A 14221-nucleotide genomic window follows, 5' to 3' on the forward strand; every position below is an offset into this window, starting at 1 on the left:
GGCGTTGACTATAGGTGAATTTTAAAAAAGCCAAGAAGTGCTTGTCCTTTATAGCTTCAGACAAGGAGCAAAGGTGGACCCTTTCAATGTGAGCCAATGAGGTTTATGATCTAAACTGTGATCTAGATGTTCATCTTTATTTATTTGTTTATGAGATCAGGTAAGGTCAGCTGACGTGCATGCATACTTTATGTTAAATATTGACCAGAAGCAGCTTTGCTCAATATAATTTTATAGCCACATTAAATATTCATTTAATGATAACTATTACAGTGTTTTACGTTCCTACTGTCACTGCTCAGTTGTTAAAACCCTTGCATTGCTCCCGATCTGGGTCGTTTTAATGTGTTTACCGTGAACATCAGTATATGGGTGCTCTAAAATGTCAGTGTCTGCTGATTTGACTACGGAGATCCGAGTGTCTGCTGAGTTGATCGCAGTCTTTTGTGTCCCCTGTTTGTTCCTTCTTATGTGTTTGTGTGCATGCCATGGGCGTGGCTTCCGTTACCTGGCCTCATCTCCACACCTGCACGTCATCTCTGGCGCCTGTCTTCAATCAAATCATAAATTCCTTCCTGTTAAAACATCCCGGCTTCCCTGTCACAAGTTGCCAGATTATTTCACCGTTTCCAGTGGTATTTAGACTCTCGGCCTCTCTAGTGTTTAGATTGCTCTCTTGTTGTGTTTTTTGACATTCTAATAACCTCTGTTCCTTGTGCCCAGGATTCCCATGCTTGCACGCCTGCTCAGCCGCCACCTCATCATTCTGTCCGCATTCCCCTCCTGTTCTAGCATCTCATCAGTGTAAAAAAAAACATTACCCTCACCCAACCTTGTTGTTACTGTGTCTGCGCTTGGGTCCAGCCAAAATGAACCCTCACAACTACATTATTATTTATTACATTTAATTCTACAATATACAGGACTGTCTCAGAAAATTAGAATATTGTGATGAAGTTCTTTATTTTCTGTAATGCAATTCAAAAAACAAAAATGTCATGCATTCTGGATTCATTACAAATCAACTGAAATATTGCAAGCCTTTTATTCTGATTTATTGCTGATTATGGCTTACAGCTTAAGAAAACTCAAATATCCTATCTCTAAATATTAGAATATCATGAAAAAGTATACTAGTAGGGTATTAAACAAATCACTTGAATTGTCTAATTAACTCGAAACACCGGCAAGGGTTTCCTGAGCCTTGACAAACACTCAGCTGTTATAAATCTTTTTTTTTACTTGGTCTGAGGAAATATTAAAATTTTATGAGATAGGATTTTAGAGTTTTCTTAAGCTGTAAGCCATAATCAGCAATATTAAAAGAATAAAAGGCTTGCAATATTTCAGTTGATTTGTAATGAATCCAGAATGCATGACATTTTTGTTTTTTTAATTGCATTACAGAAAATAAAGAACTTTATCACAATATTCTAATTTTCTGAGACAGTCCTGTATATATCTTATATTAACATGTAGGCCTCTGTTATTTAACAGATAAACCATTTATTCATAATAAAAATAGAGCAAACTTTACAACTCGAACAATCTCCAAGTGCTTCACACACAGGGTAAAAACAAATATTGTGACGTTACCCATTCGTTTGTAGACTGCAGTTTTAAAGCCTTGGATCCGTCATTTTGGCTGTTACCATCTTGTTTTTCGGCCATCGCCATCTTGGCTTTTTGCAAGCGGTGAACTGAAGCCGATTTGGACTGCAGATTAGTGGCGTACTGTTGCTGTCTGCGGTTCTGGTAGCTATAGAGACCTGTCAATCATGAGGTGTACCCTGCTTTAATGTCCATTTTACTCTAAATGGGACCATCATTTACTAAACGAATCATGCTGTATTGAAGAACATAAACTCATGTTTAATATGTTTAAAGAGGTAATAAATCAAGTGGGAAGTAGGGTCATTTTCTCACAAACCTCCAAACAATCAGACTTCCTCATGCAACTAGAGAAGGCGCCTCCTGCTTGCCAGCAGAGAGAATGCTAGTTGAAGATTAGATTTTAAAAACACTGAATGACTCCGAGGCCTATATTGTTCCTGGGAGATGATTACACAAGTACGGATCCAGCGCCAGGATACCACATCTTACATGCATGTCAGTTGCTTTGGATATATTGTAACCTCTGGATAGTTTTCTTTTCTAGGTCTGGTCAGGACGATTTGAACTCGGACTGGAAGGTTTCAGAGAGCTGGTGGGAGTAAAGATGATCAGGTTGACAGCCATTTGGAAGACCTTTGCTGAGAGGCAGATTTGAGATGGGATGGTAATTGGAGAGAATCACAGCAGACAGGGGAGTCTGTTTATTATATACATTGCTGTGGGAGTATTAGCTTGAAAGCACGCTTTCAATAGTGTTGACGGGGTCCAAAAAGTTGCTGGAGGAGTTCAATCTTGGGCAATGTTGAAAAGCTCCTCAGTTTGAGTGACCAGAGCAAAGTGATTCAGGGTTGGACGGCCGAAGTGATGTTGTACCTTGTGTTTTCAGTTTTGGTTTTATAAAAGTCCATGAAAAGTTTTTAAAATGTTGGGCTGAATTAATTGATGGGGGATTCTTTTCGGCAGTATGGTAAAACAATCCTCAGCAGTCTTACTCTAACCTGCCATGTGGCTTAAATATATGGTTTCTCTTGTCAGAATCAGCATTTGGACATTTTACAGTCATAGAAAAAGTAAAAATACTTCAACAAAACAATTACAGTGAACGGCTATAAGCACAAGATGGACAGAGGTCAAAAGCCATATAGGCAGGGAGATTGAAGTGTCGCTGAAGTGTATGTATTGAAGCGTCTCCCATTGATGCCATGGTTACCTAAATGCTTTGTACATGATAAATGTTCATACATATATATATATTTTAGTAATTTGTCGAATTGAAGAAAGGACTAAACAAGAAACATTTTTTTTCATCTCATCCTTTAAGATTTGCAAAACAGTATAAAAATACATTGACAAAAATATTTGCTTACAAAATACATTCATCTACAATCCAAACAGATTATATATCAAGTGACAGAAAACTGATTTACTATATGGAACAAATGAGGTCAAGATACAAACTTGATAAAGCAAATTCAAAGATAAATTGTTTTCCCTCCTGAAAGAGGTGCAGCATCTTCATGAATTATTGTAAGGTCTGTTGGTGTTGGAGCTTGGCACGACACAATGCTTCGTAGTTAAGGTTTCTGTTACAATCATATAGTCATTTGTTCCATCTGGACAATGACGATCATGTTGATCAGCAGCCGTGTGTCTAAGTGTCCACAAACTGAACACTAAGCCCTCTCACTTGTTGCAAGTTATTCTGGGTGAAGCCTCACATTAATACTGCATGTAAAAAGTATATTACAGCTCCTTGCAAGTGTTCACTAGCTCTTAGGGAGCACAGTGCTCACAATGTATGTATTTAAAATTTGAAAAAAGGAAGTGGATACAAATCAATCTAACTAATGAAAAAACTAGTTAGTGCAAGTAAGTAGTCACGTTGCAAGTACAGGCTTGAAATAGTCCTTATGAAGTAAATGCAGCTGGCTCTGCAATGGCAACAGTGACAGGAAGTTCCTCTTACAGAGCCACCTTTATGTGAATTAATGTTTGCATATTGGTATGTGTTCTAGCCTGCACCGCTTGCCTGTTTGTAAGTGTGTATTTGAATGACTACATATCCAAGCCTGCATTTTGGATTCACTCTAGGTAACGAGCTCATGTGAATATACACTGTGTGATCAGGATGCATGTGAGTATTCCTGTTAACACATTGTGTGTGTATGTACTCAACAGAGGTTAAGTGCATCAAGTGTCTGTATTGCTCTATGCATGCAATGTATTTTTCTAAGTGTGTGTGTGGGGGGGGGGGGGTCTGGGGGTTGATACGTGTGGGGGTCATCGGAGTAACCAGAGGAGACTAAGCAGGCACAAGAGGTGGCTCGAGTTTGTGTTGACACACCCGTTCGAGGTGTGGCTCTGCTGGTGAGGAGGGCAGTTCTTGTAGGGCTCTAGGCAGGCGGCGTAGGCCATGACATGTGCCACGTAGTTCTGCTCTTTCACTCCATGAATGAGATGAGCCATTGGGCCTTTGGCGTAGATAGCAACATCCTCCCCGCCGTGCGTCTCAGCGTCCAATGGCACGGCAGCCTGCTGCATGTACTCCTCGTCGTCTGGAGAGAAATGTGTTGAGCGTAGAAAGTAACCAAACACTGTTTTAGGAAACTCTCTGCTTGGATCATCAATCGTTAATACAAAACAGATGCTGTTATAGACTATGCCACCATAAATGAACCATGATGTCCTCCAGATTATCTTCCCTTTGACTGTGTCATATATCATCCACTCCAGATATTACCTTTGGATAGCTTTAAGATGATGTTCGCCTCAAAATCTTTTGTAATTTACCTCATTAGATGTAATTAGAACATGTTCAACACTCAGAAAATTAATAAATAATTCTGAAGAAAGACCAATTTTTCTTTACATCCACATCGTGGACAACAAAGTTTCTAAAATATCTAATTTACTAACTTAGTCTTAATTCGAATATACATGCTGACTTTTACAGTGATTCATATTTATCCATATGGATACATAACGTTTTCGAAATGTATTCTCCCTTTACAGGTAACTTAAGATGTGGATGCATCTTTGAAACACTACTGGTTCCAAAAACATGAAGTGAAGCCAGTCCATTCAAAAAAACAAAATGGAGGTTTTTTAAAAAGGTAATTCATTCCTGGACAGTGGTATTTATACCTTCAAGTAAACTCATGCAAAGATTAAAGTAAATGGTGAAGAACAAGAGGAGGAGGAACTGGATCATTGCTGTCCAGTGTGTCCACAAAGTAATACAACTAGCCTTGTTTTAGATACAGTTACATTTACACAATGAGGCTTGTCCTGACAACCAGAGCACAGCAATGGCATGGACATATCTCGTCTTTTCTTTCCAGAGCAAAACACACAAGTCAGCCGTAACCACATCAGTTCTCTCTTGCTTTACACACATCAACGCAATGAGTGCCACATCTGAAATACATTAGTTTGTGCTTACAGTAATCCACCATTGAGATGTTCCCTCTGGTTCCATTTATATGGACGTAACCGGGACCATTGGCGTACAGGATACTGGTGAAAGGCATTTTGTCATCGGCTTTCTTTGTTGCCAGACCTGAATGACAAAGAGGAGAAGGCGAGTAGTAATACATCGGTCACATTGTCTTTTTACAGGGAGGCAAAACAAGCACATAGAGTTGTTGTGACTTCCCATCTCATAGGGACCATTGGACCTGGCTGGGTCTGATGCCATGGCCCTGCTGATGTGCCCCGGAGGTCTGGAGGTTCATGCCTACTACAAACTATTCATACTGTCCTACTTAGTGAATGTGTTGTAACTCTTTAATACCGTTCATTCTGCACACATGAAATGTATTGCTTCTGTCCATCCGGGGAGAGGGATCCTCCTCTGTTGCTCTCCTGAAGGCTTCTTCCCATTTTTTCCCTGTGAAAGTGTTTTTTTTATTTCTTGAGAGTTTTTCCTGATTTGATGCGAGGTCCTGGGACAGGGATGTTGTATGTGTACAGATTGTAAAGCCCAACTCCACACATTTCTAATTGTTGATGTTGGGCTATAGAAAATGAACTGAATAGTCATTCTATCTCAATAATACTATCCTCGATCATCTATATCTATATTGTAGATATATCATCTACAAATTCTTCACTTGTCTTTCCCCAACTGTACCATGTAAATCTCATCTTTCGGAGTACGATTGTCATCCCAATTTCAATCTGGAATGCACTCAAGGGTTTGTGTTGAACCATACCAAAGATGGGATTCCCTCGAGGTGTGTTCCCACCGAAGGTGAAGACGTGGGAGTGGTCAGCAGTGACCACAGTGAGAGTATCAGATTCCCTTGTTAGCTGTTCAGCGCGCTGAATGGCTCGGTCAAACATCACCGCTTCTGTCAGCGCCAGTTTGGCAATGCCATCATGGTGACCATGATCAATTCTCCCTCGTAACACAAAAGGCACAAAACAAGTGAATTAGCCTGCCTCAAAACATTTCACTGGTACAGGCTACACTGTACTCATTTTAGTAGTTGCTAAAAGGAAAATATCTGTATTATAATAAAGTGTTAATGTAGTCTGTAACACTTTATAATAACTGCACACTATGAACTTCATTTACAAATGGTGAATCCATCATTTAGAAAGTGTGTAACAATGCTCTATATGTGATGAATTATACTTAACCACTGCTTCATAACTTATTGCAGATATTATAAAGTGTTACCAAAATATCTATTGGATTATGCTACATTTAGTTTTTGCCATAAATTCTTCATGAAAAGGTGTTGGGTGTTATAAGGAAATCTATCAGGAGGAAAAACATTTTTAAATGACAGAGTGAATAGCCGGTTTTATATTGACAAGCTTGTATTCTTTACATCATCAGGTTAGAAATATATTTTTGACGACCAAAGTGTCCCACAAGTCCCCTTAGGTACGAGAGGTTCCACCATGATGATAATTCTTCATGATTCCCATCATGACAAGCTTGATTATATTTTAATAATAGAGGACAATGTTACTTCCTGTATTCTTGTTCTTAGTTTGTACTCTAGGTTGAAATGCACTTATTGTAAGTCGCTTTGGATAAAAGCATCTGCTAAATGACATGTAATGTAATGTAAAGGACAATTGATTTAGTACTTATCTTCCACAAACAGGAAGTATCCTTTTTGATTCTTGCTGAGGATTTGTATGGCTTTTTCTGTCATCTCCACAATGGAAGGGTCGCGTGTGCTGTTCCGGAAAACCTCGAATCGCATGTCTTTTGGTTCAAATAGACCTGGAACCAACAAAGAGAGGGAAATTAAATGTTGTAAACACTGAATGTTATCGGGTCGTAAAACGCAAAACTGGCAGAGCTAAAAAAACAGAGAGTGAGGGAATCACAAGACTGAAGATTTAAAATGCAAGCTGCTCATTTGTATTAATAAATTAGGCAAACATGGACTGTATTTATTTATAAATCAATCCCAGATTACTGCATATGCTATTTCTATTTTGAAACTGTGACAACATTGGTTCTGACTTCAATATATCACAAGCTATCCTTCACTTATGCTAAAAGTAAAACATAATAATTATGCTACATTCTTATTACTGTTATACACAATCACAGCAAGGAATATCCCCCTTGATTTGTGTTTGTATTTAGGGGTGGTAAGACCAGCCAACAGTGATTCATAGTGTAGATTACTGACATGGTTACTTGACATATGGCTGTAAAGATGTCGATTTTACTGTAATCCTCTTGTTTCTAAGCCACTGAAAAGACGCTCATCTTTCAACACCTGAGTAGTATATTGTGTGTGTGTGTGTTTGTGTGTTTGTGTGAGGGGGGGGGGGGGTGTATGTGCATTGCTATATATTGTGTTTTATGTGTTAATATACCTACCCATGAGCCGGTCAGTAGCTTTAACATTTATTTCATCAAACTCCTTCTTGTGCCAAACATAGTGTGATTTCTTGTTCTGAAAATCAAACCAGAAGACAATTCAAACTTTTAATCAACTCCTAAAATATATGTAAATATCCAAAAGCAATTAATCCTACTGGTTTAGCCTTCAGCCACACGTCAATGAGGTTCCTTTTGTCTTTGCGGTCCCCTTTGCGAGAGTTGGAGGTAGGGTACTCGGGGTCTGGAGTGCCTTTTGGTGTCATGTACATCCTCCCTCCCCCCAGAATCACCTAAAAGCACACCAGGCAGAATGACATTATTATATTTAGGAGCGTATGATGTAATATGCCCTGCTATTTTATTTTTTCAATTGTATATTTGTAAATATGTCTGCTGCTGCTTCAAAAAAAGTGCCGCCTGGGGATGAATAAAGTAATATCTAATTGTACTGAAAAAGTTTACTGCCCTAACAATAGAGCACAATGGTTTTCACTGTTTATAAACTACCCAGTGTTCAATTTCATTCCCCTCACCTCTCATGTGTAAATACTTATGTGATTATAAGGCAAGAACATAATCTCGTAATAATCTATGGATAAAGTATTTAGCTCTGAAGAAAATAAATGCACCAAACAGCATTGTTCTTACATACATCAATGTCAACATTGGTGACCAGCTGGGTTGCAATGTCGACGCAGCCCTGTCGGCGGGCGCTGGAAGGAAGATCTGCATCACTGTACCAACTGCGGCTGACAGAGTGGGCGTAAGCAGCGGCCGGCGAGGCATGCTGGACCCGCGTGGTCGTCACTACACCGACTGATTTACCTGGACAGAGCAGAGAGGCACTGAAATCAGAGGCAACACTTTACCGATACTCGCACTCAATGTGAAAGCCTTTTTTGAGTGTGGCATTGGTATAAATTAATGAGTAACAGTTTAGTTCTTAATGGTTGACCAGAGTCTAGCAGTCTTTCCTGGTCATGTCATGGAGCATACTGAAAGAGGTACAAGAGGTTCCACTTACCCATAATGACTTATTATTCTCAAGTTTGTTACCAAAGAAATGGATTTTGAAAATTTGAAAATCAATGCTTTTCATATACACGTTGTAGTGCTTGCTGCTCCAATGAATTACAATTTAATTAAAAAAGGGTTGCCTTTGGATAACTTTATTAGCACCCTTTTTGGGGGGGCTTTTTTGGAAATACTGCAGAATAAAGATGAAAGCAGACGATAGACAAGATGTCACATAGCAGACATAAATATAATGTTTCTAATTTATAGACTCTAAATATCCTTCAAAAATGTTTCATGAACACGCTTTGGTCTCTTAAGTAGACATCTGGACATTGGCCTAGTGTTGTGTAAGTAGCAGTGAAGAGATTAACTTTATTCCTTGTATATTATTTTAAAGGCAGATTAGTCATTGTATATGTTGAGATAAGAACATATTTAAAGCCTGTGGCCTTTTCATTACCCACACACATGATACTTTGCAATCCAGAAGGTGTCTTTACCTTGAGCTTTAGCACGTCGTAGAACTGAGAATACCTCATTACCAAAGGTGGTGTTACACTCATAGGCCACTGCGTTAGCACTGAGCCCCAGTGTCTTAGCGTTGGCCTTCACCCCACAGTGATAGGCTGTAGCCGTGCTGGCGCTGTCTGCGACCTGCCTATCCACACTGTAGGTCTGTGGAGTAGAAGCACAAACACATTTTAAAAAACATGTATTTGAAGTATCTCCATTATAGGAGACACCAAAAATGCTGAATACTCAGACTAACTCACCCTATCACTTAAACCACAATAATTGATGGATTATATTTGTCCATGGAGCTGAATCCAACCTGTTTCTACCACAATCTCAGCATTTTCTGTTGAAGTGCTGTTTTTAGCTAAATCCCATGACACTAAGTCAGAGCAAGATGAGGCAAGCTGTAACATGTTAAAAGACCAACGCATTTAAAAAGGGACACACAAGCACACACACACTTAGCCCTTCACCCACCCTTCATTCATCCCCACTCCCTCTTTTTTTCTCCCTCTCCACAGACACATAAATACACATGCCTGAATAACGTATATACACATTCCCCATTTACCACTGCCACATGTACAGGACTGTCTCAGAAAATTATATATTATTGAGTTCTTTTTTTTTTTTATAAAAAAAAAAAAAAAAAAAATGAAATGCATTTGGGATTCTATATCGTGAAATTGCAATTGCAATATTTACATTTTTTATTGAAAAACTCAAATATCCTATCTCTAAATATTAGAATATCATGAAAAAGTATACAGGGTATTAAACAAATCACTTGAATTGTCTAATTAACTCGAAACACCTGCAAGGGTTTCCTGAGCCTTGACAAACACTCAGCTGTTATAAATCTTTTTTTACTTGGTCTGAGGAAATATTAAAATTTTATGAGATAGGATATTTGAGTTTTCTAAAGCTGTAAGCAATCAGCAGCAATAAAAAAAGAAAAAAAGGCTTGTATATATTTCAGATTTTTTGTAATGAAAGAATGCATGAAATTTTTTTTTTTTTGCAATAATTACACAAAAAATAAACTATCAATATCACAATTCCTGTACATGTTCCCATTCTGATTAGGCTATAGCTCTTCATGTGATGTGTTATCTCCTAAAAAAATTAGATTTTTATTAGCCGATCATGAGATTAAATAGGAAAAAGGGACAGTAATAATGGTCATAATATTTTTGTATATACATGCATTTCAAAAAGCTTTTTGTTACACTTATTCAGATAGTACTGAAAAATATATTCATTATGACAGTATCGACAAATAATTATAAAATATTCTTTTATCCATCAACTGAATTTACATGATGATCTGGCTCTTTCAAATGATAAATTGTATTGTATATTTGTTGATGAATAATGCCTGATGAGAAACAGGTGTGCTGTCACCTTTGACAGGGCCACATATGGGAAGGTGTCCATCGCAAGCATTGTCTCCTCCCCTGACGCGCCCTCCATCTGACCTCGCAGGATTCGAGCAGCCGACACTGTGGATACACCCATCCCTGGGAGACAATGATTTACAGGCAATGTCACTGATAGGCTCCATCTCAGTCTTATAGAAATGTACACCTATCCCAGTCTACTGCCCTGTTATGAACATTTCCTAAATCCAGACCAATTATATATAAATGTGTTTGTTTGAAAAGCTCATACTTGGATTGAAGGAAAGACATATTCAGTAATTCTATTAAAATTAATGAAAGCATTTAAGACAGTTGTTTTCTCTGAAAATTACTCTCTTTCAAACACACTCATCACAGAGACCAACACCAACTCATGCAGGCAAGTAATCAGACCACTATTGGTCGAATGTACTGTATAACTGTAGGCTATGTCACAATCTGGAAAATATATAACGCGTACAGTAATTGCCTTTGGATTTTCCAAAAAAATTAAGCATCCTGTTTTATCTTTTTATGTGGTCCACTATTGTATTTCACTCATGAAAGAGTATGAAGCCCATGCAACAACGATGCACTCTCCCTTCAACACCATAGCCATAAAACCGAGAACATGCTCTGGCATTATTGGGGAAATGTAAAGGAACTCAGCCTTGACCACCCAGAAATGTTACTTCCTAGGTCGATTTAAAGCAGATATTTCTATATGTGGTTCGCAGTAAAACACTCTTAAATCTCTGTTCCATTAAAAAGCTCCCCTTTAAAAAATAAAAAAAATGTCATGCCTCACCAGCTGTAAATATACCACACCAGTAACAATTATTGTGAAGGATTTTCCAATCAAATCCGATGTAGATGGAAAGTTTCCCGAACTGACAATAGTTGGCCTTTTGATAGACAGTACAGTCACTGGAGGCCAGGTTACAATGCATCGTGACAGGAGTGGATCTCCAGGGGGACAGCCAGCTCCTGCCACCTTAAAGGTATAACATATTACATCTGTTGTACATGCTCTTTTCAAACACACAGAAGACAAATGAGTGATTGACAGCAACGATGGTCGAGCAAGCTATGGAGTGAATTAGGAGACGGAGCAGTGAATCAGAGATAGAAATGTTCATTTCAAATGATTTTTTTGGAGCCAAATCCAGGTCAATAGTTGTTTGTTTGAAAAAAAGATAAATACGTGTATACAACGTTTTGTTGGGTTAAATATAATTTTGATTCAGTTCTGTATTTATAAAATATTTATTTTTATTTTTCAGTCGTAGATTTTTTTTTACAGTTTTGAATCTTATTTTTTCAGGTTCAAATCTTTTTTCAAACGATTTCACAGCAGTTATATTCTACAGCACGAGGACATGAACTCGAAGAGCCAGCCCTTTTATACATAGGTCTATATTTAGTTTGGATTATGTGTGCATTAGGGTGTACATGCACAAGCACCCGGGTGGCGTGACTGACAGCATACAGTTGGTTTCCATGACATTCAGCAGTTCATAGTCAGTGAAGAAGAATACTAGTGAGAGAAATGGATGTAGACGATGCACAATATAAAATATCTAAAACAATCAACTTTGCTCATGTATGTGGGGGAAGAAAATGCACTCACACTAAAATGCAATTTCAACAAGTTGTTTTTCTCTAACAAACTAGATGCACTGAGTGGCCTTGCAACCTCTTTTGGTAAGTCCAGCATTCACTCTCGCTCTAGAGCTCCATTTTGGTCTGTACCAACCCCCGAGGGAAATAGCAGGTTCTAAAGCTGCAAAATGTTCCATTATGTTCACAAGCTAGTTTCTAACTTTACTAAACAAAACAATGAACTGAAAGGCACTAATTTGCTTCGAAAGCCAAAGTGAACTGTAGTCAGGAGTCTGTGGGTTGGTCCCCGAGTGACCGCTATCATGTTACACTTCATCATTTGATCCACTGTAAAGCTTTAAGTTTAGACATGTTAACTTCTTGGGGAAGGTTAGAGAAAAATATTACTTTCATGATCAGAGGGAACCAGGTAGAAGATGAGATATGAGATAAATGGCTTTCTACTTGATTCATTACTCAAACAACTTAGTCCACAATAAGTGGCATTTAAACAATTGACAAAAGTTGTTCAAAGTTGTATTACAACCCTTTGCAATCATAAGCCCTCCCAAACAGACACATACACATGCATTAGGAGTCACTCCCGAATTTCCATCTATACAGCCAAATCCATGTTGAATATTTGCTGGAATTGATTTCATAATGATAGCATGACTTACCGTCGCCAAGGAACAAGATGAGGTTCTTAGCTCGGTGTTCCCGGGGGCGGAGTCTCAGCGCAGCATCCAGTGTTGCCTTGGCCTGAGCATCCCAATAAGCTGGTTCCTTCTCAAGTTGATACAGTGCTGCTATGTGGAAATGCATATAGATGGGGAATGAGATATGTGGGGATTGTAGATATATAAGAGGGGATCTCAGAGTTTTCGCATCGTGGTCTATGCATGCGTGGAATTGTAAAGTTCTGCTTTATGCAAGCTTGAAGTGAATTCAAGTGTTTCTGTGGGGGCCTGCACACTCATGCATCGCTCTCTATCTTTTTCTGGCACTTTTAATTATATTTGGCCTTGGAGATTTTTTAAGGTGTCAAAATGTCAAAAACAGCCAAGAAGAGACTTGGTTTCTGTCTATCCATGACCACTGAGTGAACCAGGTCAAACAGGAACTTTCCTCCTGCCACAAACAAAACCAACAAAAAGACAAATAGCCAACCCCACATTTTACATAAACAGGTAGACACAAGTCAAATATATTAAAACACACTTGTGTGCATCGACACTGACAAAGTGCAACGCAGTGAAAGTTCTCAAGCAGTCTGTCCTCACCCTCTCCCAGGTTGAGGTGACCTGCTTGCATGTCCATTTGTCTGCCCACGAAATGCTACTAATATCCAAACCGCAGGCAGCAATAATAAATCTGTCGTCTCCTCACCTTGGCTCTCCATAGCTGCCCGGCCCAAAGACAACAGTATGGGCCCCAGAAGAATAAGCAGGAGATTGTTGGCCCTGAAATGCGGCGTCTGCATCTCTATTCCGAGTAACCTGGAGGCTGGAGAGGTTGACACAGCCGGCTTTCAGTGCAGCACACTGACACCAAAAGAGGCACAGGCAGAGAGTGAGTGTGGCTGCTGAGACCTCTGGCCCTGCCTTTTTAAAGCCCCACTGGGTGTGTAGTAAGGAAGGGCCCAAGCCAGCTCATAGGCTTAGAGCCGTAAAAGAGGGACAAGAAAATTTGAGAGAAGGAGGAAGAACCAGGGGAGAGAGAGAGAAAGAGACAGAGAAGCTGGGACCACACAAGAGAGTGTTACCATCACAGCCCCTCTCACTTTGATTCCTGAAAACGCCCCACCCCCATGTTGTTGTTTTAAAAGTTTGCTCTAATTTAGCCATCCCCCTTTCTGCTCCCTCAATCTGAACTGTATATGATAGAAATGTGAATGGTTCTTTGATGTGGTAGTGTATAATGGGTCATTTTTATGTTGCAGCCTTTTAAAGGGAGAGAAAAAATGCCTACCCAATTTGTGTTGGCATCCATCACTATACAAATCATAACTATTTTTTCCATTTCTTTTCCCCCATGCCCTGGAAAAACAGTCCAAGACAAGAAAGGACACGAGGTGCAAGCTATTCTTGAAATATCATGATTGAGTCTTGTTATGGTCAGCATTTTCATGTCAGGAAAATGGTCACATTTCCATTTCCCTCCTCTGATTTTTTAAAAGACCCCAATATGTTCCTTCTCTCACCAAGTTGTCTTG

The 14221-nt window shown here is 39.0% G+C and overlaps 1 protein-coding gene across 1 annotated transcript; it reads right to left on the reverse strand.

Moving 5' to 3' along the window:
• Window positions 1–3843: 3843 nt before the first annotated feature.
• LOC130193973 (alkaline phosphatase-like) lies at window positions 3844–13517 on the reverse strand. The gene is made up of 11 exons (XM_056414837.1): window positions 13396–13517; window positions 12687–12812; window positions 10409–10524; window positions 8989–9163; window positions 8124–8296; window positions 7627–7761; window positions 7469–7544; window positions 6722–6856; window positions 5829–6020; window positions 5057–5173; window positions 3844–4169 (listed from the first exon to the last, which is right to left on the reverse strand). The coding sequence occupies exons 1-11, from the start codon at window positions 13487–13489 to the stop codon at window positions 3895–3897; spliced, it is 1614 nt and encodes a 537-aa protein (XP_056270812.1). The 5' UTR covers window positions 13490–13517; the 3' UTR covers window positions 3844–3894.
• Window positions 13518–14221: the final 704 nt, after the last annotated feature.

This window comes from Pseudoliparis swirei, chromosome 5, assembly GCF_029220125.1.
Source record: "Pseudoliparis swirei isolate HS2019 ecotype Mariana Trench chromosome 5, NWPU_hadal_v1, whole genome shotgun sequence".
Lineage (NCBI taxonomy): Eukaryota > Metazoa > Chordata > Actinopteri > Perciformes > Liparidae > Pseudoliparis > Pseudoliparis swirei.

Excerpts from the sequence above, each read along its gene's own strand:
- LOC130193973 (XM_056414837.1), bottom strand. The coding sequence starts at position 13,489 with ATGCAGACGCCGCATTTCAGGGCCAACAATCTCCTGCTTATTCTTCTG. Across the intron at positions 12,813-13,395 it reads GGCAGCTATGGAGAGCCAAG|CACTGTATCAACTTGAGAAG; the intron begins GTGAGGAGACGA and ends TCCACATAGCAG. Across the intron at positions 6,021-6,721 it reads ATACTTCCTGTTTGTGGAAG|GAGGGAGAATTGATCATGGT; the intron begins ATAAGTACTAAA and ends CTTTTGTGTTAC.